The sequence below is a fragment of the Lampris incognitus genome, chromosome 8 (assembly GCF_029633865.1).
Source record: "Lampris incognitus isolate fLamInc1 chromosome 8, fLamInc1.hap2, whole genome shotgun sequence".
Lineage (NCBI taxonomy): Eukaryota > Metazoa > Chordata > Actinopteri > Lampriformes > Lampridae > Lampris > Lampris incognitus.
The window spans coordinates 43,869,893-43,894,710 of NC_079218.1; the positions used below are offsets into that span (position 1 = coordinate 43,869,893).

General features: G+C 42.7%; 1 protein-coding gene across 2 annotated transcripts in view; it reads left to right on the forward strand.

Annotated features, from left to right (window-relative positions):
* The window catches only part of supt6h (SPT6 homolog, histone chaperone and transcription elongation factor), a 44,524-nt gene that overhangs the window by 12,686 nt on the left and 7,020 nt on the right, over positions 1-24,818 (forward strand). For both annotated transcript variants that reach the window (XM_056284620.1, XM_056284621.1), the window contains exons 8-36: positions 254-355; positions 940-1,053; positions 1,285-1,374; positions 1,564-1,706; positions 2,615-2,760; positions 2,918-3,031; positions 3,241-3,370; positions 3,525-3,675; positions 3,854-4,008; positions 4,840-5,035; positions 5,435-5,574; positions 10,306-10,423; positions 10,628-10,704; positions 10,843-10,978; positions 12,195-12,332; positions 14,675-14,842; positions 14,951-15,078; positions 15,781-15,988; positions 18,383-18,530; positions 19,225-19,367; positions 19,522-19,662; positions 20,086-20,281; positions 20,675-20,820; positions 22,105-22,197; positions 22,315-22,428; positions 22,831-22,955; positions 23,530-23,642; positions 23,756-23,833; positions 23,986-24,164. In XM_056284620.1, coding sequence (XP_056140595.1) covers positions 254-355; positions 940-1,053; positions 1,285-1,374; positions 1,564-1,706; positions 2,615-2,760; positions 2,918-3,031; positions 3,241-3,370; positions 3,525-3,675; positions 3,854-4,008; positions 4,840-5,035; positions 5,435-5,574; positions 10,306-10,423; positions 10,628-10,704; positions 10,843-10,978; positions 12,195-12,332; positions 14,675-14,842; positions 14,951-15,078; positions 15,781-15,988; positions 18,383-18,530; positions 19,225-19,367; positions 19,522-19,662; positions 20,086-20,281; positions 20,675-20,820; positions 22,105-22,197; positions 22,315-22,428; positions 22,831-22,955; positions 23,530-23,642; positions 23,756-23,833; positions 23,986-24,164 — 3,930 coding nt within the window. The remainder of the gene's footprint in view (positions 1-253; positions 356-939; positions 1,054-1,284; positions 1,375-1,563; positions 1,707-2,614; positions 2,761-2,917; positions 3,032-3,240; positions 3,371-3,524; positions 3,676-3,853; positions 4,009-4,839; positions 5,036-5,434; positions 5,575-10,305; positions 10,424-10,627; positions 10,705-10,842; positions 10,979-12,194; positions 12,333-14,674; positions 14,843-14,950; positions 15,079-15,780; positions 15,989-18,382; positions 18,531-19,224; positions 19,368-19,521; positions 19,663-20,085; positions 20,282-20,674; positions 20,821-22,104; positions 22,198-22,314; positions 22,429-22,830; positions 22,956-23,529; positions 23,643-23,755; positions 23,834-23,985; positions 24,165-24,818) is intronic.

The window sequence follows — 24,818 nt, forward strand, 5'->3', positions numbered from 1 at the left end:
ATGCTTTTCATTCTTAATCTTTCTGATCATATTATAACCTAATTTTCCCCCATGCACATAATTTTTTACAGCAATAAGTTTTTGTTATTTGAATGTTGACTTGAATCCCAGAATGCACCCTGTGTCTACATTTTCTTCCCTGTAGGTGATACTACAGTTTGTGTGAACCCATTTATTTTTATTTCTGGTTGTATATCATTGTCTTGGCATCAGGGCCTATCTGTCTGACACGTCTCTGTTCTCTGTCCTGTAGTTAAGGTCCATCCCTGTGAAACCAGCTGAGGATGATGAGCTGGAAGAAGAGGCGGAGTGGATCTTCAGACATGGTTTCTCCACCCTTACCATCTCCATGCAGGTATGACCTCAGCCAGACTAACTCCAACAGCCTGACATGATAAACAAACACAAATGCCACATTGTATTTGAAGTCTTCTTTTTTTTTTAACTAATGTCATTGCATCATTAAGGGGACATAGAGCTGCCAGTACTTACATCCTCCTGATCTATTGAGCATTATTCAATCCATGCATTTATGGACATGTCCTTTACTGTACATACAGATTCATTTCGGATTTCTTTTCAGGACAGGAAATTGCCTTTTTATTTATCGATGAATCCCAAGCTTGGAAGCCAGGCCAATAATGATATCAAGAATATACAAAAGCCTGGTTGTTTACCTTTAAAAGTAGCTACAGGGTAGGCTAACTTAACATGCCACATGCTAGAATTTGCCATCACTTGGTTTATATAGATTAATCAAAATTAGAATCAGTCTTTATTTGTCCTGTAAGTTTTATCTATAGAGGAATTTGACACAACATCCTACTCACTCATGCTTCTACCAGCAATAAGCTCATAGGCATTTGTGTATACACACACTCGTTTGAGCCCCATTTAAATTCATCAAACCACATCTCTATATTTCTTTGCCCCAATTAGGAGAACACAGATTACCTGGACAGAGGGACAACCACAAACTTCAGCAGGAAAGGACCGAGCACAATCGCCAAGATCAAGGAGGCCCTCAACTTCATGAGGAACCAACACTTTGAGGTAATAGAACCTTCCTGACCTAACCTCCCTCCAACCAAATGCCAGATTTCACCGATTGGTTCATTTTTATTGATGTGCACCTATTCCTTAAGCAATATATCTAGAACAGTGCACTTGTTCTACCTCGTCAGTGTAACATTAAGAAGGGTTTGCAGAATAACCTTCTTATGGAGACAGTTGTAGTTGTTTGGATGTTTAACATTTGCTCCCTCTCACCGATGTTCCTCTCAGGTTCCATTCATCGCATTTTACAGGAAAGAGTATGTAGAGCCAGAGCTAAACATAAATGACTTATGGAAGGTGTGGCAGTGGGATGAGAAGGTATGGTGCAGTATTATTATTATTATTATTATTATTATACTTTAAATTAAGGATCACATTAGCTATAGATTATACATGAATGCAAACTGCTGAAACCTGGGAATTGACTGTGTCAGCGAATTCTAAATTTACTTGCTAAGCTGTCTTCTGTTTCTGAATTCCACTTCTTTCTTGAACTCTGACCCTCAGTGGACTCAGCTAAAGACCCGCAAGCAGAACCTGACCCGTCTGTTCCGGAGGATGCAGTCCTATCAGTTTGAGCAGATCTCTGCCGATCCTGACAAACCTTTGGCTGATGGCATTCGTCCCCTGGACACCGCTGACATGGAGAGGTATGATTGGGTTATGCTGATGCATAGAACAGGAGTGGACTAATGAAAAATACATGTGGTTGACGGCAACCAGCTTCCCCATTCTAGTCACACAGATACACATTTTGGTTGCACAGATTTTGTTGTATGTATTTTACACGTAAAACGGGGAAACAAGTGCACAGAGAAGAGAACACAGTGTTAATTGGAAACTTGAAACAATTGTTTCTAAAGCACACACTTGTTTCTTTTTAAAGTTTGTGTTTGTTTTTATTTTGGCACTTAATGTAATGAGGCTCTGTGTCTTTTACTGTGGATTTGCTGCTGTTAAGCCAACTCTTGCCCTTTCCTTTAAAATCTATGACACAGAAGTACATTCTTCTCAACCTGATATCATAACTAGTGGTGCATTTGGTACTGCATTTGATCAAACTCGCCCAGACTTGACTGCTCTCTTCTCAAACTTAAATTTGACATGAGTTTAAAAACTAATTGAACAAAATAATTTGTACTACAGCCTTTTGTCATATCTATTCATTGTTAGGTTAGCTGACGTAAAGAACTGCTAGTCTGCAAATTCTGCATAATGCAAAATTGGCTACTAATGCTAATCCCTGCACAGACTCAGTCATATTTGTCACCTTTTTGACTATTTTATCTTAATATGCTGCAGTGTTGTTATAATATTTTTATAACATGAAAAGGGCAGATTATAGTCCACACCAAGGACTAGGTTTATGGACTGTTCATTTTGCACGTTTTTGAAAGTTTTACATTCGATGTAATTGTTGGATGACTTCAGACATAAGCATGTTGGACATAAATAAAGGAGGGATGTGTAATGTGTGTGTTTGTGTCGACATATTACGCATCGGCATACCCTTACTTACACCTGTTGTTCTTTCTTCTTTGGCTTGTCTTTGCTGTAGGCTGAAAGATGTCCAGTCTCTCGATGAGCTGAGTGACGTGTACAACCACTTTTTGCTCTACTATGGCCGAGACATCCCCAAGATGCAAAATGCATCCAAGTCCAGCAAAAAGAAACTTAAGAAGATTAAAGAAGTGTCAGAGGATGGTAAGATTCAGAAGAATGGGTGGGCCACATTTAAGAGTAGATGGGATATACTGACGTTTATAAATTTATGACAGAATCACTCAGCTATTATAGAAACTGTTTTCCATCTGTTGAAACAGATGACACCTTTCTAATTAATGCAAATTGCACTTTTTAGGTGAGGAAGAGGAGTTGGAGGTAGAGGAGGAGGAAGAAGAGCAACGCAAAGGACCTGATCTCAAGCTGGCTTCTCGCAGGGACATGTACAGCATTTGCCAGAGTGTAGGCCTTGGTTAGTCCCATTTCAACTCCTGCCCCTAGAATCTCGAGGCTTAGATATCACTAGTTGGTCTGTCAGATATTTCAGCATGACCAAAACAAAGCTATGTGCACTTAGCCCTAAACACTGAGGAATGACACAGGACAGGCTGTTCTGGCTCTAGCCAGATCCTGTTACTTTGTTCAACACTTGCCCATCGTCTTTCTTTTTCCCTTCTGCAGATGGCTTGGCTAAAAAGTTTGGGTTGACTCCAGAACAGTTTGGAGAAAATCTGAGAGACAGCTACCAGCGTCACGAGACTGAGCAGTTTCCTGCCGAACCTGTGGAGCTGGCCAAAGATTATGTGTGCAGGCAGGATTCTCATTCATATTCTATGTGGACAATTAGCACCATGGACTTCCTCTCTGAACTCATTGACTTGAGTTCAACGTTAAAGAAAAGCATTCATGCTCATGTCCCACTCATTGATTGACTCTCCTTTGTTCTGGCTTCTTCTCTCATCTAGTCAGTTCACCAGTCCTGAGGCAGTGCTCGAGGGAACCAGGTACATGGTGGCTATGCAGATTGCTCGTGAACCTCTGGTTAGGCACGTCCTCAGACAGACCTTTCAGGAAAGGGCCAAGGTTAACATCAAGCCCACCAAAAAGGGCAAAAAGGTATTGACAGATTATGTTCACCTATTAGGGGAAATTTAGATGTCAGCCAAAGAAACTTAAACCAGTATAAGAAAAAAGCTCTCTAAAAGTATTATGTGTTGTCATGCTAAATTAGTTGTTTTTTTGGGGGGTTTTTTTTACCCTTTTCCGTTTTTTGCTCTTTCCCTGCCATCTATAGGAGATAGACGAAGCTCATTTTGCCTACTCATTCAAGTATCTCAAAAATAAGCCTGTGAAGGAACTGAATGGGGATCTGTTCCTAAAGATGTGCCTGGCCGAGGATGAGGGGCTGCTAAACATTGACATCTGTATTGACCTCATGGCGGTCAAAGGGTAAGAGAGACACACCAGGGAGCCATGGCTAACATCTCAAAGGAAAATATGTGAACTAATACTTATTGGAGACATTAGCCAGGTTTTAACATAATGAGTCCTTGATCAATCATACACATGATGTGAAAAGTTCATCGAATCAGCTGTCTGACCAAAATATTGTGGCATATACAAACGTCAAGCAAATAAAGTCATTAATGAGTTGAAATTTATGCTGAAACAATTCCCTGATCAGTCGGTCAAAAGAAAACCAATTGATTTTAATTTTGGTAGTCAATAATTTTAGTTATTTATCAAGTATATATATCAAACATTGCTGGTTACAGCAACATAAATGCTGAGGTTTGCTTGCCCTTCTCTCATACATATTGTAAAATTAATACTTAAAGCAATTTTAAGAATCTGGAAACTTGATGAGCATATTTGTATTTTGACATTTATAGACTAATCAGTTAAAAAAAATGTAAGTAATAGATTAATCAGTTATGGAAAAAAATGTTAGTTGGAGTCCTATATTAACTACCCAGGCCTACATAATATTCCAAAGCTCCTGAATCTTGTCTGATCGCCTACTTGTGTAAGCCCGTAAACTGAAGACATTTAATAAATCACAGGATCAGCTATAAACCTTCTAACTTTCAGGAAATAAGTCTGTGCAAGCTGATTTATCGCTGATTTATGTTGATTTCTTGGCAATTTTAAATTGCAACTTTTAAAATTATTCAGTTTCTTAGCTTTCTTCACTGTCCTTATCCCCCACTGCAGCAGCATGGGACAGATGACATCGAGATATGTGCGGTGTATTACATGTGTCTCTCTTTCTCTACTCAGGTATGCTGGTGACCAGACGTACTTCGATGAGATCAAGCAGTTCTACTACAGGGATGAGTTCAGTCACCAGGTGCAAGAGTGGAACAGACAGCGGACCTTAGCCATAGAGAGATCCCTCAACCAGTTCCTCTACCCTCAGATGGCCAAGGAGCTCAAGAGCAAACTCCTCGCTGAGGCCAAAGAGAACATTGTCAGGGTAATTAAGACTGACGTCCCAAACTGACTTAATGTCCACATTTAAATTTTTATGCCTGTGCACAGTTAGTGCACTATGAAATATTTCCATTCAGTTCGTGCATTTGTAGTGTTGTATGATATAATTTTATTGCCTTGTGTTTGATGAGTAAAATGCCCTCTCTCTTGCTACATACAAGATGTCAGTTTTACTTTATTGTGTTAATGTAATGTGCACAAACTGACAAAATTCTTGGTGCAAGTACCAGGCGATTTGGTGTGATATCTTAATTGGGGAGAAAAAAAATCTTGTCGGGTTATGTCTGTTTTGTATTTTATTTCTTTTTTTTCCCCCCCATTTGTTTAACCTTGTGGATTTCATAAATACACTGCCCTTATATGTGTCCATTTTTCCCTCCAGTCATGCTGCAGGCGCTTTTACAACTGGCTGAAGGTGGCTCCATACAGACCAGATCAGCAAGTTGAGGAGGACGACGACCTGATGGATGAAAGTCAGGGCAAAGGCATCCGTGTAATGGGAGTAGCCTATGCTCCCAGCAGGTAGGTGTCCCAAAGGCTTACCAGTCAATACCGAGAGTTTTGAAAATCAATGCCATCATCCTCGGGGAGAATATTCTGCCAAGCCTATCTGGGTAGAATTTGTTTTAAAAGGCAGTCAACACAAAAAAATTTGTTTTAATGCACTGAATCCTGGAAAACCTGAAAATTTGTAGACTAGTTTTCCAGTCATGGACAATGCCTTGAAAATGTCCAATGTCAAATGTCCTCTGATGTCAAATGCCCTCTAAATATTGTTGAGGTTATGGAAAATGGTAAAGTTAGGATATATTTGTCTTGATGCATGCTCAATAATCCATTCAGTTCAATTCAGTTTATTGTCATCAAAAACAATGTGCAGGCACATGTTAAAAATGAAATGAGGTAAGAAAATCAAAGAAGGTTGAATCAGTTCATCGGGATACAACGTTTATTGACAGATACGTTTCATCACTCAACTAAGTGACATCCTCGGTCTAAACTGACTGCAGGTATCCCCACCCTTATAAACAATACAGTTACATAACGACTGAAACCAACGACCGGTTTCAAATATGGGTGTGACCATTAACTAGACTTTCAATGGCCATGTGTACTATTCACAGAGGATTTGGGAATGTTTGTAATCACAGCATTGAAAGATGGTGACAGAAGGCTGATCACAGCCATGGAATCGGCAATCTGAAAAAACAATATCACAGACCCGGAAGCGGAGCAACTGTGAACAAAAGTTTCAGCCTGTCTCAGCAATGCGAAGGCGCTGCCATCCAACATCAGTAGAGGTGAGAGGAATGCTCTCACAACTCTCAAGGACAATAACATCATCCTTCCAGCGGACAAAAGCAGATGCACTGTTGTATTAAACCAGACAGACTATCATGAGAAAGTTATGACGTTACTTAGCGACATAAATACTTATGAGCCCTTGGAACGAATTCCAGGCAGTGGTTACAAGGAAAAGGGGATAGATTGTCTGAAGCTGTTAGAACAGGACAATGCTATTGACAGAATTTTGTACCACAGATTATACCCAGGCAAAGCTACACCTAGTCTGTATGGGTTACCTAAGATACATGAACAGGATGTGCCATTATGGCCTATTGTTTGAATGACTAACTCAGTGACTTATAACATCTCTTATGTTTCTGGCATCTATTCTTAAAGCCGTTAGTAGGCAGTAATGAACATCACATTCAGAGCACTATGGATTTTGTGGATAAGGTGAGGGACATCATTATGGAGGCAGATGAAACCATGGTCTCCTACGTTAAGTCTCTCTTCACATGCGTTCCTTTTGATGAAGCAGTGGAGGTAGTTTGTATGAAATTACAAAATAACCCCACCCTTAGCAATAGGACCACCCTTAACACTGACCAAGTGTGTCTGCTCCTGAAACTGTCTTCAGTCCACGTACTTCACATACAGGGGGCAGTACTATAGGCAGAGGCATGGGTGTGCTATGGGTTCCCCAGTCTCACCTGTAGTGGCCAACTTGTATATGGAGGAAGTGGAAAAGAGGGCTCTGATGGCCTATCCAGGGACATCACCTAGCCATTGGTTCAGATTTTTGGATGACACCTGGGTTAAGATTAAATCTCAGGATGTACCACATTTCACCAACCACATTAACTCTGGACAAACACATCAAGTTCACCAGGGAGGATTTGAAAAATGACAGGTTAGCCTTTTTAGACTGCGAAATTGGTGTTGGGGTACATTTGATTGTTGATGCTTACCGTAAACCAACACATACTGATCAGTACTTAAGGTCTGATTCTCATCATCCACTGGAGCACAAACTAGGAGTCATCAGGATGCTATACCACTGAGATGACAACGTCCCCTCTGACACAGCGGCCGAGGAAGGGGAGAAATCCCACATTAAAATGGCCTTGGTTAAGTGTGGTTATCCTGGTGCATCTGGGTAGTGTAGCAGTCTATTCCGTTGCCTACCAACACGGGGATCTCCGGTTCGAATCCCCGTGTTACCTCCGGCTTGGTTGGGTGTCCCTACAGACACAATTGGCTGTGTCTGTGGGAGGACAGCCAGATGTGGGTATGTGTCCTGGTGGCTCTATTAGCACCCCCTCTGGTCAGTTGAGGCGCCTGTTAAGGGGGGGAGAGGGAACTAGGGGGAATAACATGATCCTCCCACGCGCTACATCCCCTGGCAAAACTCCTCACTGTCAGATGGAAAAAAAGCAGCTGGCGACTCCACATGTATTGGAAGAGGCATGTGGTAGTCTCCCTGGATTGGCAGAGGGGGTGGAGCAGCGACTGGGACAGCTCAGAAAAGTGGAGTAATTGGCCAGGTACAATTTGGGAGAAAAAAAGGGGAGGGGGAATCCAAGGGGAAAAAAAAGGTGTGGTTATCCTAACTGGGCGTTTGTCAAAGCCAGGAAGATGCCCAAACAGTGCACCAGCCAATTGAAGAGAGAAGGGCAACAGCTGCTTAACTGTAAACGAGAGGTGATTCCGTATGTGGCGGGAGTATTGGAAAAGCTGAGATGCATATTTTCCAAACACTGCGTCTCAGTTGCTTTCAAAGTCCAAAACATGCTGCGCCAGAAGTTGGTCCACCCCAAGGATCGGGTCCCCTTGCATGAACAGAGCAATATAGTGTATGCGGTTAAGTGCCAGGAGGATTGCCATGACTTATACATTGGAGAAAGTAAATAGACACTGGCCAAGAGGATGGCACAACACAGGAGAGCTAACACGTCAGGCCAGGATGCCGCAGTCTTCACCCATCTACGGGCCAGTGGCCACTCTTTTAAGGATGAGGATGTGCACGTCCTTGATAAGGAGGAACGCTGGTTTGAATGGGGAGTCAAAGAGGCCATCTATGTTAAGAGGGAATGGCCACCCCTGAACCGAGGGGGGGGGGGGGCTAAGAGTACATCTGTCGCCATCTTACAATGCTGTAATTGTAAACATTCCCAAATCCTCTGAGTCGTACACATGGCCGTGGAAGTCTAGTTACTTGTCACACCCATATTTGCATATGAAACTGGTCATTGGTTTCTGTCGTTATGCATCTATATTGTTTATAAGGGATGGAGATACCTGCAGTCAGTTTAGGGCCCAGACACACCAGACCGACTGGTGGTGAGGTGACGAAGGCCAACTATTGCGTCGCCTGCCGTCTGGGCCAAAAAGTAGCACCTGAACACACGGCAAAGACTACAGCCAACAGCCCTGATTCGCTAGCTTAGCACTGATTCACTAAACTGAACAGCCAATCACAGTGATCTCTGCCACCGATGGGCTTCGCCGATTTAACATGCTCAATAGGCTGAAAAGCTGCCAACAGGGGTCCGACTAGTGCATACAGTGCGGGACACTCCGCAAAAACTAGGGCCACTGACGCTCACCGATGGCTCGATATTGACCGACGGCTGACCGTGGGCTTGGTGTTTCAGGGCCCTTAGACTGAAGATGTCACTTAGTTGAGTGATGAAACGTATCTGTCAATAAACGTTGTATCCCGATGAACTGATTCAACCTTCTCTGGTTATATATTTGTATTTTTACCTTTTTAGGTTGCATATTTCTAATGTAATTTTTAGCTGAGATCACATATTTTTAGCTGCTGAGATATAATAGTGTTTGACATTTACGTTGATGTTCAGTGACCAACTAAAAGTAACAGTCCATTAAGAGGCTGTTGAGGCTTCCATTGATAGTTAGTATTGAATGATATGACCTTCCATGAGCAACGACTGTCATGCCAAGCAAAAGTGGTGGAAAATGTCCTTGAAAAGTCCAAAAAAATTATTTTTGAAAAGTCGGAATCCTGATGATTGCATTGGCAGAAATAATCATTTATCAGCCATTCTCACCTTTATGAAAATGGACTGTAGACTCCTATAGGCTCCCCCGAGAATCGTCACCTTAACGTGGTGGAGGGGTTTGTGTGTCCCGGTGATCCTGGGTGCTGTGTTGTCGGGGGCAATAGCCCCTGATAGGGTCTCCCAAGGCAAATTGGTCCCAGGGCAGGGGCCAGACTAAGAGCGATTCCCAAAAAAACCAATGAATTTACACCAGCAAAGTTACAGCGCCTCGCCCCGAAAAGGAAAACTGGGGCCCCCTCCTGGAGTCAGACCTGGGAGGGGAGCTTGCCAGCGAGTGTCTGGTGGCCGGGCCTTGGCCCATGGGGCCCGGTTGGGCCCAGCCCGAAAAAACAACATGGAGCCCCCACCCCATGGACTCGCCAAATGCTGGGAAGAGCATTGGGGTAGGTTGCAATGCAGGCCAGGCAGCAGGCAAAGGCAGGGACCGGGATGTGCCGACTTCCGGCATCGCAGATTGGTCCTCGGGGCGTGGAATGTCACCTCTCTGGCAGAGAAGGAGCCTGAGCTGGTGCGGGAGATGGAGCGGTACAAACTAGATATAGTTGGGCTCACCTCCACACATAGCATGGGCTCTGGACTCATTACTTTTCCGGAGTTGGCCAAGGTACAGGTGGGGGGGGGGGGGACTCCTGGGGAAAAAAAAAAGATTCCCTGGCTGTTGGATAACATGAAGGCATCATCGGAAGACACAAGCATGGACCAAGAATGTATATACATAAACACCTAAAGTGCCCAGCTGAAATGTGTTCGTCCTTAAATTATTATAATTTAGACTGTCATAAGGGCAGCTCATATGAAATATGTAAATGAAAAGTGTGTATCACAAAAGTCGCCCTCTTAGCCAGAGCAAACTTGACGCTTCCCGATTTCCTCCACATAGAGACACACCTGTGTTCTGTGCTCTGATCAACGGAGAGGGAGAGGTGGTGGACTTCTTGCGTCTGCCCTACTTCATGAAGCGGAGGAACGCCTTCAGGGAGGAGGAGAGGGAGAGGAAGGTATGCCCTTCATGACGCCATCTGATGAGATGAAGTGTGACCTGTCAGATTGTGTGATTTGATATGATGTGAGATGTTTCCAGTCTTTGAAGATGCGTCAAATTTTATTTCATGATATTAATATTGTGTGTGTGTGTGTGTGTGTGTGTGTGTGTGTGTGTGTGTGCGCGCGCGCGCATGTGCATGTGTGCATGTCATCCTCAGGCAAATGACATCGAGAACCTGAAGAAATTTTTGATTAGCAAAAAACCTCATGTGGTCGCTGTTGCTGGGGAGAATAGGTGAATATTTTGATTCTTCTGTCTAGGGTTGTCTGTGGCAGTCTCCTCCTTAGATAAGTGTTTCTGTAATTTATTCACCTTTGGAGCACCTTCAAGTTGTGGCTTGATGTGAGTGAAATGTCTCTCGTGTGTATGCAGAGATGCCCATATGATAATGGAGGACATCAAGAGGACCATCAGTGAACTGGAACAGGAGTCGTCTCTGCCAGCAGTGGGAGTGGAGCTAGTTGACAACGAATTAGCAACTCTCTATATGAACAGCAAGAAGTCTGAGGTATAATAACTTTCTCAGCAGGGTATCTGCTCCTATGTATTGTCCATATACACACCCACAAATAGTCAAGTCAGGTTTATTTGTATACCCCAAATTCACAAGATAGTCCCAAAGGGTTTTACAATCAGTGCAATATACGACACATCAATATCATAACCTCATCAATGTTTCCACTGTTCTTTAACCATGGTAGGGCTGTCAGTGAATATTCCAAATTCGAATATATCAACCAAGTTGTAAAAAAAAACAAAAAAAAACAAACATTCGAGTATGAAAATTAATATTCGTATGAAAATTCATATTCGTTTGGGGGGGGGGCAGCACTACCACAGCTGTCTGCCTCGCGAATTCTCGCGAGAGCCTCGGCCGCTTCACTGAATACGCTGCGTGACGGACAGGAATCACAAAACATCACTTTCATTGGTTGAAAAGGAAATTAAGGTCAAGCTGAAACGAGCGAATAATTCCACAACAACTATGTGGTAAAGATGGCGGAGAGTTCATAACTCAACTCGGCAGCAGAGAGAGTGATTTTTTTTTCCATCTGAACAATCTAAAAAGTCCAGTTTGGAAATACTTAAGATTTTGGTCAGGAAACAGAAATATTGCGGAACCTCGAGATAAAGTCGTATGCAGGCTATGTAAGCTGCAGTTGGATTACCATTCCACCACTAGTAACCTGAGGGCACACGTAACATCAGTTACGAATCATTCATCTCGCTCCGAGAGACAGCGCCTTCTCAATTCTCCCTCTAGCACCAATCATGGTGCAGAGAGAGAGAGAGCGAGGTCTTTAGATCACATGTTACAGTATAGGACATTATTTTATTTTATGATGTGTAGGTATGTAGATCTTTTAAAAGACATGTTTATGTTGAAATAAATATACCTATATATAGTTCTCTCTCTCGTTGTATTGGTTTGCCCATTTATGGATATAATGCGTAAAAATATATTCGAATAGGTTTGATCCTGTTTTGTTTGTTTGTTTTTTTTTAGAATAAACGAACATAATTTTTGGCCAATTTTGACAGCCCTAAACCATGGTGGCCCACGTGGTCGTTGCCCCAGAAAAATGATCTGTACCTGTATCCCCTGCATTAGTATACCCATAATATTTATAGTATTTATAATTGAAAAGTTTGCATTTCTGTCTGGCCATTGTCCTCTTTAACACACCCACCCCCACCCCATGTCTTCTTCTCCCTGTGTTCAGGCTGATTTTAGGGACTACCCACCCCTGCTGCGACAGGCTGTGTCAGTAGCCAGGAAGATCCAGGACCCTCTGGTGGAGTATGCTCAGGTCTGCAGCAGTGATGACGACATCCTCTGCCTCAAACTGCATCCACTACAGGTAAGATATGGAAGAAACTTTAAGAAAAAAGTAAGTGGATATAGGTGTTGACACACAGTATTTTTTTATTTGTGTGTGTGTGTGTGTCTGTGTGCGTGTGCGTGTTTATGTGTGTGCCTGTTGTTAAATGTACAGATTATTCAAAACAAGTAAATATGCGAGTATGGGGCGTCTAGGTAGCATAGCAGTCTATTCCATTGCATACCAACACGGAGCTCACCATTTCGAATCCCCATGTTACCTCCGGCTTGGTCGGGGTCCCTACAGACACAATTGGCTGTTTCTGCGGGTGGGAAGCCGGATGTGGGTATGTGTCCTGGTTGCTGCACTAGCGCCTCCTCTGGTTGGTTTGGGCGCCTCTTCAGGGGGAAGGGGGAAGTGGGGGGATTAGCGTGATCCTCACACACGCTGCATCCCCCTGGCGAAACTCCTCACTGTCATGTGAAAAGAAACAGTTGGTGACTCCACATGTATGGGAGGAGGCTTGTGGTAGTCTGCAGCCCCCCCCCCCCCCGGATCGGAGTGGAGCAGCGACTGACACGGCTTGGAAGAGTGGGGTAATTGGCCGGATGGATACAACTGGGGAGAAAAGGGGGCGGGAAATCCAAAACAAAAACATGAGAGTATTTGTTGTGTGACAGAACTTAAAACCAGTTTGACATATTTTGCTCTAAAGTGTCATAACTGCACATAGTTTTGTCTTGATGCATGCTCAGTCATCCAGGTAAGAAAATCAAAGAAAGTTGAATCAGTTCATCTGGATACAACTTTTATTGACAGATTCGTTTCATCACTCGTCTAAGTGACCTCTTCAGTCTAAACTGACTCCAGGTATCCCACCCTTATAAACAATCCAAAAGACATGCATGTTAGAGTTAATACTCCTGTCTGTGCCCTTGACTGAGACATGGCAAGATGAACTGGAGTTGGTCCCCGGGTGCTGCATGGTGGCTGCCCACTGCTCCTAGCTACACAGCTAGGATGGGTTAAATGCAGAGCGTAATTTTCCTACGGGGATCATTAAAGTATATCAAAAAAAACAAAAAAAAAGCGTAATGACCGAAACCAACGGTTAGTTTCATATGCAAATAGGCATGACCATTCACTAGAGTTACAATGGCCATGTGTAAGAATTGCTGTGACTTGTACATTGGGGAAACTAAACAGACGCTGGCCAAGAGGATGGCACAACACAGGAGAGCTAACAAGTCAGGCCAGGACTCTACAGTCTACACCATCTACAGGCCAGTGGCCACTCTTTCAAGGATGAGGATGTGCACATCCTTGATAGGGAGGAACACTGGTTTGAACGGGGAGTCCAAGAGGCCATCTATATGAAGAGGGAACGACCATCTCTGAAGCAGGGGGTGGGGGGGGTGCTAAGAGTACATCTGTCACCATCTTACAATGCTGTGATTGCAAACATTCCCATATTCTCTGTGAATAGTGCACATGGCCACTGTAACTCTAATTAATGGTCACGCCTATTTGCATAAGAAACTGATGATTGGTTTCGGTCATTATGCCGCTGTATTGTTTATAAGGGTGGGGATACCTGCAGTCAGTTTAGACTGAAGAGGTAATTTTGACGAGTGATGAAACATATCTGTCAATAAAAATACGATGAACTGATTCAACTTTCTCTAATGCCCATAGTTATGTTTTTTTTCCCCCGCAAGATATCAATTTTTTTCTTTTTTTGTTCACCTATTTCAATTCTGATGAAATATAATCATTTCCTTACTGTTTGTGATCCTGATCACTCGCTATGTTTTTTTTCCTCCCAAATTAGCCCATATTAAAAAATTGGTATTATGTGATGTTGATAATTTTCTTTTTCTTTTTTATGAGAAATGATGTTCTTCTAAATAGGGTAGAGAGAGGCTGTCACAATCACTCATTTTGGAGGCCCTGACAGAGGTCGTTATGTCACTGAATAGCCTTCTAGGGGCGGTACAGTGGCCCAGCGGTTAGCACTGTTGCCTCACAGCAAGAAGGTCCTGGGTTTGAACCCCTGGCCGTCCCAGTTCCTTACTGTGTGGCGTTTGCATGTTCTCCCTGTGTCTGTGTGGGTTTCCTGCGGGTGCTCCGATTTCCTCCCATCCTCAAAAAGACATGCATGTTAGGGTTAATAATACTCCTGTCTGTGCCCCTGAGCAAGGCAATGGAAAGAAGAACAGGAGTTGGTCCCCGGTTACTGCAGCTGCCCACTGCTCCTATACAATAGGATGGGTTATATGCAGAAAACAAATTTCATCGTAAGGTACAATGACAAAATAAAGTGGCTTTCTTCTTTCTTCTTCTGTAACTTACTGTAACCATCTAAACATATGACTTCTCAGGAGCAAGTAGTAAAGGAGGACCTGCTCAATGCTCTGTACTGTGAATTCATCAATCGGGTCAATGAAGTTGGAGTGGATGTGAACAGGGCCATCGCCCACCCATATACCCAGAGCCTGGTCCAATATGTCTGCGGTCTGGGCCCCAGGAAGGGCTCCCACCTTCTCAAGGTGTGTGTGTGTGTGTCTGTGGGTGTGTGGGTGGTACCTGCTTAAATCTGATATTGTAGCAATTTCACAATTAGAATCAAATGCATTTTTTTTCTTGTATTTCTAAAGATCCTGAAGCAGAACAATACCCGTCTGGAAAACAGGACCCAGCTGGTCACCATGTGCCACATGGGGCCCAAGGTCTTCATCAACTGTGCTGGTTTCATCAAGATTGATACCACCTCGCTGGGTGACAGGTTTGTGATAGATATGGGTGATATGGAACAATAACCATGATATTCAGGACTTTTCACAATATCATATCGTATCTGCTTACATCTGCAAAAATATCATGTTTAATAATCCAATTGAAGTTAATCACATTGGACTGTTTCGTGATATAAAGTACAATATCAAACCAAAGCTGTATCAAAGAAAACTCCCTTCAAGTATTTCAAACCTCCTTTTGTTAAAAATGTTATGTGATTCTCATTATCAATAATTTAGACAACAAAATTCATGATATGACAGTATCTGAATTTCATCCAAACACATTACCACATTAGACAATAAACGATAATATTGAATTATTGCCCACCCCTGGTCTGTGAATGAATGTCTGGGACTTCAAAGTTCTACCTAGAGGCTCATTCCTGGTCTTTGTATTGCGCAAATACTCTTTTTTTCTTTTTTCTTTTTCTTTTTTTCTCAGATAAAAGAATGGATATTAACTTTTTTTGGCTGGTAATGCATCAAGGTTTTGATTGGAATCAGTAAGCAGGGGAAAAGTGTATCCACCTGGTGTGGGTTTTTCTCTCTCCTTTGCTTTTCTTCTTTGTAATGTTAACATTTTTTTCCCCTGTGTGAACATTTGTTTGTGTTTTCTCCTCTGATCCATCATGAGGTTATACCAAATCATCACCAGTCATTTAACTCTCCTCTACACGTTCTCTCCACAGCACAGACTCCTACATCGAGGTCCTGGATGGGTCCCGTGTGCACCCTGAGACATACGAATGGGCCCGGAAAATGGCGGTGGATGCCCTGGAGTATGACGAGTCGGCAGAAGACGCCAATCCAGCCGGAGCGCTTGAAGAGATCCTGGAAAACCCGGAGCGCCTCAAAGATCTGGATTTGGATGCTTTTGCCGAAGAGCTGGAGAGACAGGTCAGTGTGCCTGCCGTGCACCGACAGTAACACTGGTTCCCCTTACATCATGTTCTGCTCCTCAGGGACTACCAGTACTGCTGGTTTTCTACTGTGTCATGTAGTTCATTATGAACAAATCTTGTGTCAGTTATTCCAGCCATCCATGAAAGAGTCTCATAGCACCTTTCCGACTTCCTTCTCGCAAGGAAACATGGGACCAATGTTCGCAGAAGGAAAGATTTGATTTCTAGGCCACAGTCCATTGGAATTTCAACGTTTGTTTAAGGTTTCTGATAAATTGCGAAGGATAATCGTCAGGAAAGGAAAGTTCAAACACTGGTGTAGCAGAGAAAGGACACAAGTATTGGTTGTTAATGGGCAACTGATGGCGCTGATACACAATGAGGAAGGAAAGGATATGCTGTTTTGGCTGATTTGCTGCTGTCGTAGGCTTTATAGTGATGACTTTAGGATATCTGAGAATCATGCACTAGAAATGTACATAATTGTGCAGTGGATTTTGCTATTTTCTTCCCATTTGTCACCATCTTTAATTGTTTAACATAGTCACAAAATGTGGGAAAAAAAAGGTTGTATTGGACAGTGAAGTGTTGGGTTAACTGAGCTATCTATGAAGATATATGCCTGGGGGCGTAGTACACATTTGGAACGTATTTCACATTGATAAATAAATAGGCTATGCATCTAAACCTCAAGATGCGGCTTCATAGGCAAATAAGTCCAAACGACCAATCAGGACAAAATACACTAAAACAGTGTCAATCTCTCATGATCCAATTGGAATAGGGTTTTAAATACAAACGAATACATACATCATGCATAGAATACGTTTTTTTATTTTAATCAAACAAGAACGGACCTTCTCCCTTTCCATAAGACCACTGTCTATGTTGTGTTTATGTGGTAATTATGTCTGACAATGGTGGTAAAAACAATTTACCTCCTCCTTCATTGTGAAATGGGAGGACATTGCTTCACTGAGTCTTTTATATAAGATGGTAAAACCGATTTATTGTTCATTGTCACAGTATCATCATGTCACAGCATCATCCATTGTCTTCATGACACCGCATAGAAAAGGATGTCTAATTTCCCTAAGACGTGTCTGATGGTGAGCAGCCTCAGTCACAGCCCAGATCAGCAGCCGGTCTCCTCACCTCTGCGTCAGACTGGGAGCTGCGAGTCAACTTGGGGGGCAACTCAGGTTCCCAGACCACGTTACGACAACTTCGTTGAGGCCAGACATTGTGCTATCATCAGCCTCTTCAAAACAGGTGCTCCTTGTAGAGCTGACGGTTCCCTGGGAGGACTGGATGGAGGAGGCAAATGAGCAGAAGCAAACCAAGTACCAGAAGCTGGTGGATCAGTGCCGGAGGAGAGGCAGGAAGGCGCGTTGTGAGCCCATTGAAGTGGGGTGTAGAGGCTTTGCTGGCCACTCACTGTACAAGGTCTACACTCTACTTGGCATCACTGAGGCTGCTAAAAGGAAAGCCATCTAGTCCTCCATGGAGGCTGCAGAGAGGGCCTCCATATGGCTTTGGATCAGAAGGAGTGGTCTGTCAGCCAATGCTGCTGGGACACAAGCAAGGGCCTGATACACCCCTGGCTGGGTCGCCTGAGAGAGGGTGTATGATGTTGAAAGACCTGAAACACCCGAGGACCTCAGGAAACATCACTGATGATGTGTCCCAGTGCATCCTAGGATGTATCTTCGAGTCACTTCATTCAGTTCAGCAGTATCAGGATTGCCAAAAAACTGGAGAGACTGCTTTTGATTGCTTCAAGACTAAATAGGCAGTAATACGGAGTGTGAGTGCTCCGTGTTGAAGAGCTTTGTGAATTTGTAGTTTTTCCTGTTGAACAGCATCATCCATCGTCTTCATGACACTGCATAGAAAATGATGTTCTGGCCTGTGTGAAGTTTTCAAGTGAGGTCAAGGAAAGGGCAATGGCTGCATTTTTTAATGCATCTGGATATATCCAGGACATTTTTAGACTTGACAAAAGGTGATTCATGTAAATAGCTACTTGACAAAATAGAAAACCAGCAAGTACCGGTGGCATCTGCGTACCGGAATTGGGAACCACCTTCTGCACTACAATCGGTCTGATTAACTGTACTTTCTTGGGTGTTAAGTTAGTATACCTTGGCAGCAGAAAACACATCATACGCTTTAGATCGTGACTGCATCCAGCGAAAGTAGTGTAGATTTGGGATGTGGTTGTTTTTTGTTGTTTGGAACAGGCTCTCTTTATGTCACCGACAACCAGGCATCTGAGTTGCTGCAGTGTGTTTTCACATTTTCTTCCACTGAAGTTTTAAAAAGAGCCTTGAAGCCAAAGATCGTTTCTCGTCACTAACCAATGCTTCATCCACGTCTGTCCCTTTAGGGTTATGGTAACAAGGGTATCACTTTATATGATATCCGTGCTGAGCTGAGCTGCAGGTACAAAGACCTGAGAGTGCCCTACAGAGTCCCCAACACTGAGGAGGTCTTCAACCTGCTCACGAAGGAGACACCGGAGACCTTCTACATCGGTACTTTCAACCATATGCACACATTTAAAATATGCGAATTTAAGTTAGGAATAATACAGCGGCAATCAAATTTCTGACACCCAGCCACCAGGGAATCCAGTTGTCACAGTGATGTACTTATTGATTTTGCAAAATTGAGACTCCCTACTGATGCAAGGAAACAGGATTTTCTTGTTTAGCAAGTGCTTTTATACAGTGCAACTCACAACAGAGTCAGCAATTCACTGATGTATGTGTATATCAACTTAAAGGTGTCTTACAGCCCTGATTAGTAATCATATACCATGTGTGCATGTCATGTCAAGTGTAAGTAGCATATGTGCACAATTCAAAATACTTTAGCTGGACAGTGCCACAAATCAACATGATAGTCATAAAATTAGTTACATTTCCACTGTAAATTGGCCTGCAACAGACATTTTTGATCATGATTCAGGATGTAAAATTACTGCCATTATTAGGGATTTTCCACTTGGCAAAGCCCTGCTTTAGTAATAGTGTTTAGCGCAGCAGCGCCTGAAGTTATTTCAGGCTACAGTCCTCAGCAGGTTGTCAGCGAAGACCCCATCTAATATGAACACCACATATGAAAGAAGGTGACCGTGTAGAGTTTCAGTCCTTTTCTGCTGTTCCAGCAACGCTCACTGTGGTTTTGTTTTGCTTTATTTTTTTCCCCCCCACCACTTGCCTATAGGTAAGTTAATCACCAGCGCAGTAACGGGCATTGCCCACCGGCGGCCCCAGGGTGAGAGCTATGACCAGGCTATCCGCAACGACACCACGGGGCTGTGGCAGTGCCCCTTCTGCCAGCAGGACAATTTTCCTGAGCTCAGCGAGGTACAAGATGCCCGACATTTCTTTCTATAAACTTGCCACCGATGTTATCACAAGGCTACAGTGGACAGAACGACGTTTGCAAACCGTCTCCCCCATTGCATTCTGCCCTCTTGTTTATCCACACCCCCAACCTCTGCCGCGTCCCTTTCTGCAGGTGTGGAACCACTTTGACAGCGGCTCATGTCCAGGTCAGGCCATTGGGGTACGGACCCGGTTAGATAACGGCGTCCAAGGATTCATTCCCACCAAGTTCCTCAGTGACAAGGTGGTCAAGCACCCTGAAGAGAGGGTAAAGGTGAGACACGTGCACACACACACACACACACCGCCCACTGCTGCTGTACTTTCTTCATTGCTGTGATTTGTTCTTAGTTAAATTCTGGTATGCTTTTTATGTTTTGATTCTGTCAAAGCACAGGATTTTTTTAATAAGCCTCTGGATGGTTTTGTCTCACTTGCATGTATTTGAAAATGTGTATTTTCATTTCATTCCTTTCTCTAGTGTGATACATCAGTTCACCTAAAGACTGTATCAACATGCAGATATACAGACGAAATTTAATATCTCATTCTTATGGCTGACATTTAGTTGATTTAAAAGTAAATGATCTTTGTAAGTTATACTAATCCAGGATTTGTCTAAGTTAACTCTCTCTCTCGCTCTGTCTCTCTCCCCACTATGATTTCCTCTGTCTGTTTTGTTTTTCTCCCCACGCAGGTGGGCATGACAGTGCATTGTCGTATAATGAAGATTGACATTGAGAAGTTCAGCGTGGACTTGACCTGCCGCACCTCAGACTTGATGGACAAGGGCAACGAGTGGAAGTTGCCCAAAGACACCTATTATGACTTTGACACAGAGACGGAGGACCAAAAACAAGAGGAGGAGCTCAAAAAGAAACAGCAGAGAACACGTCAGTATAACTGTCTTCTTTTTTAAATGGCTCTGTTGAGTTTTGACTTTTCAGGAATAAAGCAGTCAAAGAAAACAGTTGGTCAATAGATTCAGCCACTCCCAACATAAACAAACCAGAGGTAAAGATGACGACCTAACTTTTAAACACTAAGAATAAATCACCACAACAGACCAGACAAATTGGATCAGTGAATCATTATTCAACTATTTATCCCCCCAACATTTGCAAAAAAATGAGACATGCTTTATGTGTTTTGAGACGTTTATTGATAAACATGAGGTCATTTCTATTTTTCCAAGAGAGAGAGTTAATCGTCGGAATTATTTTAAGCCCAATAAGGTAAAACTGAAAAGATGCCCCCTCTCTTTTTTCCACCTTCCCTCCCTTCAGCCTATATAAAGCGTGTCATCGCCCACCCCAACTTCCACAACATCAGCTTCAAGCAGGCAGAGAAGATGATGGAGTCCCTGGACCAGGGAGACCTGGTCATTAGGCCAAGCAGCAAAGGAGAGAACCACCTCACCGTCACCTGGAAGGTCAGATGCTAACAGAGGCGTGAAGAAGTAGAATAATAATTGAGACTGAACTTGAGAGGTGGGGTAAAAGGAATAGCTCCGTGGATCAAAAAGTTCTCCTGTACGTTTACCCAGTAAAGTAATTGTTCATTTATATGTTGGCACTGAGCTGTTGCTCAACACTCCTCAGTCTCCCCTAGGGGTGTAACGGTACACATATTTGTACCTTACCGTTAGGTACAGGACATTTGGTTCAGTGTGCATGTGAATATCACGTACAAGAAAAAAACCAAGTGGAGTGCAAACACTGCCCCCCCATGGCATTTAAGCAACCTCTCCCTGCTAATTCAGACCAGGCAAAAGCAATAACAACACCATAGGTGTTTTTATCTCATCGGCTCTGAGACCATACTCAGTTGTACATAATACAGGTCTTAAACACATTCTGAAAGTGATTGAGCCCTGTTACAATGGTCCCTCTCATTTTTTTTAAATACCCAGATGTAGATATGTTTTTTTTAAGAACAAAAGGTATGTGCCTTTATGTGCATTCCTTATGTGTTCAGGAAATGATGGGCAGTTTGGCAGTGTTTACAGTTATGTACAAGTTTTTATGTTTACAAGTTAAATTCATAATAGATGAAAAGAAATTTCGTGTTTTTCATGGCTTTTTTTTTTTTCACTGTACCGAAAACGTACCGAACCGTGACTTCAAAACCAAGGTACATACCGAACTGTGACTTTTGCGTACCATTGCACCCCAAGTCTCCCCTGACTTTGTGATGTCACAGACACCATCACAATATTCTCGTCAGTAATAGCCAGACAGGAAGGTCAAAATTGCCACTGTGTTGGATAGAGTGTCATTTCCACAGACATGACAGAACCCTTCGCCACAGCATAAGCACTAAATGTCACTCATTGCTCATTTCTGTTGAGTGATGGTTGTTTAAGTACTGTGAAAAACAGTCAGCTGTTCAAGGCCTTGGACTTGGTTAGCTGTCACACATGACACCACAGACAATACAGGATTTACACATTAAAAGCAAGACTAAACGTAACAGTTCCTCATGTTAAGTTTGGTCAGGTCATGCCCTATGACAGTAGACCAATCATAAATACAGTACACTCAAAGCTTGTGTTGACATAATGGAATAGACATATTTACATACTTGGGCATGAATTTGGATTATTAGTGAGTTATATCAGTCAGTCTGTTTATGAATGCATGCACTGAAAAGTAGATTGATCAATCTACTCCAGGTATTCCAGTCTAATCCGGACTAATCCTGTTTTGTTTTATAGGTGGCTGATGGCATTTACCAGCATGTGGATGTGAGAGAGGAGGGTAAAGAGAATGTCTTCAGTTTAGGACACACCCTCTGGATCAACAACGAAGTAAGCTCTTTCTTCGTGTTTGCTTGCTTTTTACTCAAAATCTGTCAAGCTCTTAACCGTTGTTTGAAAACCCTGTCGGCCATTGCATTTGTCAAGAGACACGTTGATTCTCTGCAGGAGTTTGAAGATCTGGACGAGATCTCTGCTCGGTACATTCAGCCCATGGCATCATTTGCCCGGGACCTACTTGGACATAAGTACTTCCAGGAGTGTAATGGAGGAGACAGGAAGGTAAACACAAATTTTGTCTAATGCCTTTGTAAAAAAGTGTTTTAGTATCCTTGAGATATCATTTATTTTAGGACTGCAACTATTGAGTTTTTTTTTTTTAATTTGAATTCATCAAAAAAATGGTAATAATCATACAGACAACTTATGCAATTACTTTTGACCATTCAAATATTTTTCTCAAATGATCCATCATAAAAATCTAGTGTATCATCATTATGTGGGGAAGCCTGACCTATAAAAAAAAAGCAATGTAACAATGCAGAATGTGTAAATCGATCAAATTGTGTTGTCGATGTTGACGCATTATTTCAGCCCTAATATATTCATTATGCATACTTTTCTTTGCAAATAAGATGAGTCTGTTGCTCTCGCTCACTCTTTCTCTCTTTTGCACTCACATAGAAAATGGAGGAGTTGTTAGTCAGGACAAAGAGAGAGAAGCCTACGTTCATTCCTTACTTTATTTCGGCTTGCAAAGATCTACCAGGGAAGTTCATACTGGGCTACCAGCCTCGTGGAAAAGCACGGTGAGTGGAAATGTCTTCAACTTCATAAGGGTCGCTGACCATACCTTTTACAGTGGAGTTTGCAATAAAATGGAGTGTTATTCATTTTCATATAAATACCACTGTCTGCACTCACATTCATCCTGAGGCCAACATGCTATTTTACAGTCAACCTGCATTGTATGCCCTCAGTCTAAGTTAAAACATGCTGTACTATCCCAATCGAAGAAGTTCATTTAACAAAATGTAAAAACCAATATTGTGATTTTTACTTTAATTCTGAGCATGTTTCAACCAAAGGTACTTTATTATGTTCAATGCAAAAATAATCGTATACTGAGGGATCATAATTTATTTGGCTATATGAATAGATAAGAAGTATGGTCCAAGGACAGTTATAGCAAAGCCAGATTATGTAAACCATTGGCTTATGTAAGTTTATATCAATGCCAAAACCTTATTTGCATAATGCACCATTCTGCTGCATAACCGCCACACTAACTGTTTTCTTGGAAGAGGTTTGTTGACAGATTGACAAATGGACTCACTTAAAAATAATTAATGTAAACGCAATTTCTAAAATTGTCTTCCATAGGGTCGAATATGTGACCATCACCCCAGATGGTTTCCGCTACCGTTCTCAGATATTTCCTACGGTGAACGGACTGTTCCGTTGGTTCAAGGACCACTACCAAGAACCTGTACCTGGTACATAAACTGTGCTGTGCTCTCTTGATCAATCTCGTGACAGTTTTATGATGTGAGTTGTCTTCAAGCAAACCCCATGTGGATTTGTCTAACTTTCATATTTTCTGTCAAAGGTGTCACACCCACCAACAGCAGCAGAACAAGGACACCTGCGTCTCTCAACGCCACCCCGGCCAACATCAACATCGCAGGTGAGTGATGGTCCCACAGTTGCACTCACACACACTACTACCACCGTTGCATCATCAACACTCGATTCTTTGAGCCCTGTGTTCCAAGATGCTCTGTCTCACTCTGTCTCGCTGTTCCCATTTCCTTGTCTGATTTCCTGTCTCCAATCCAGATCTGACACGTGCAGTCAATTCTCTCCCACGCACCATGACCTCACAGATGTTCAACGCCATTGCGGCAGTCACGGGCCAGGGCCAGAACCCCAACACTACGCCAGCACAGTGGGGCTCAAGCCAGTATGGATACGGTGGCAGCACTGGGGGAGGAGGAGGCAGTTCCTCTGCCTACCATGTGAGTGGTGGTCTCATTACAGTGATGATTGTAGTACAAGCACATCTTCTTGAGTAGTTTGTGCTATGTAAGTTGAATTTGGGAGTTAAAACTAGACAGATCCCAGCACACAGAAAACCCAGTTTACAGTTTGAGAAGAGAGGGACTTGCTTTGGCGGGGCTTCCTAGCTCCAAAATGGTTGAGCAAATGTTTAAATTGGCATTGTTTTTCTAAAAAGGGCAAATATTGGAAATCTACATTGTTTATTTCTCACCACAAATTTTCTCAGAAGTGGACTTGGTGAAAATAACAGCTTCAGAATGAAAATTAGGAATAAAAGTTATGGCTTATAACATCGTAGTGGGGTTTGCTTTCCTCTGCCATTGCTGTTCAGAGACCAGACCGGTAGTTTGTGTCTTTTAAGCCTGTTTATTATGAATATCATACGTTGCCGCCGATAATTTTCCAAAGCATACCATAGTTTTTTTTAGATTTTGAATGTGTTTTTACTTTTTAATGTGTTTTTCCTACCTTTCAGGCAGCTATTGGTTTCTCTTCATGTCAGTTCATTATGAAAATAAATCTGCAGACTTAAAAATTGCTGGAGATATCCCCGCCAGGCAGTAGCTTTGGTCATGTTTGTCCGCACCTAATCTCGCATACTACTGGGCCTG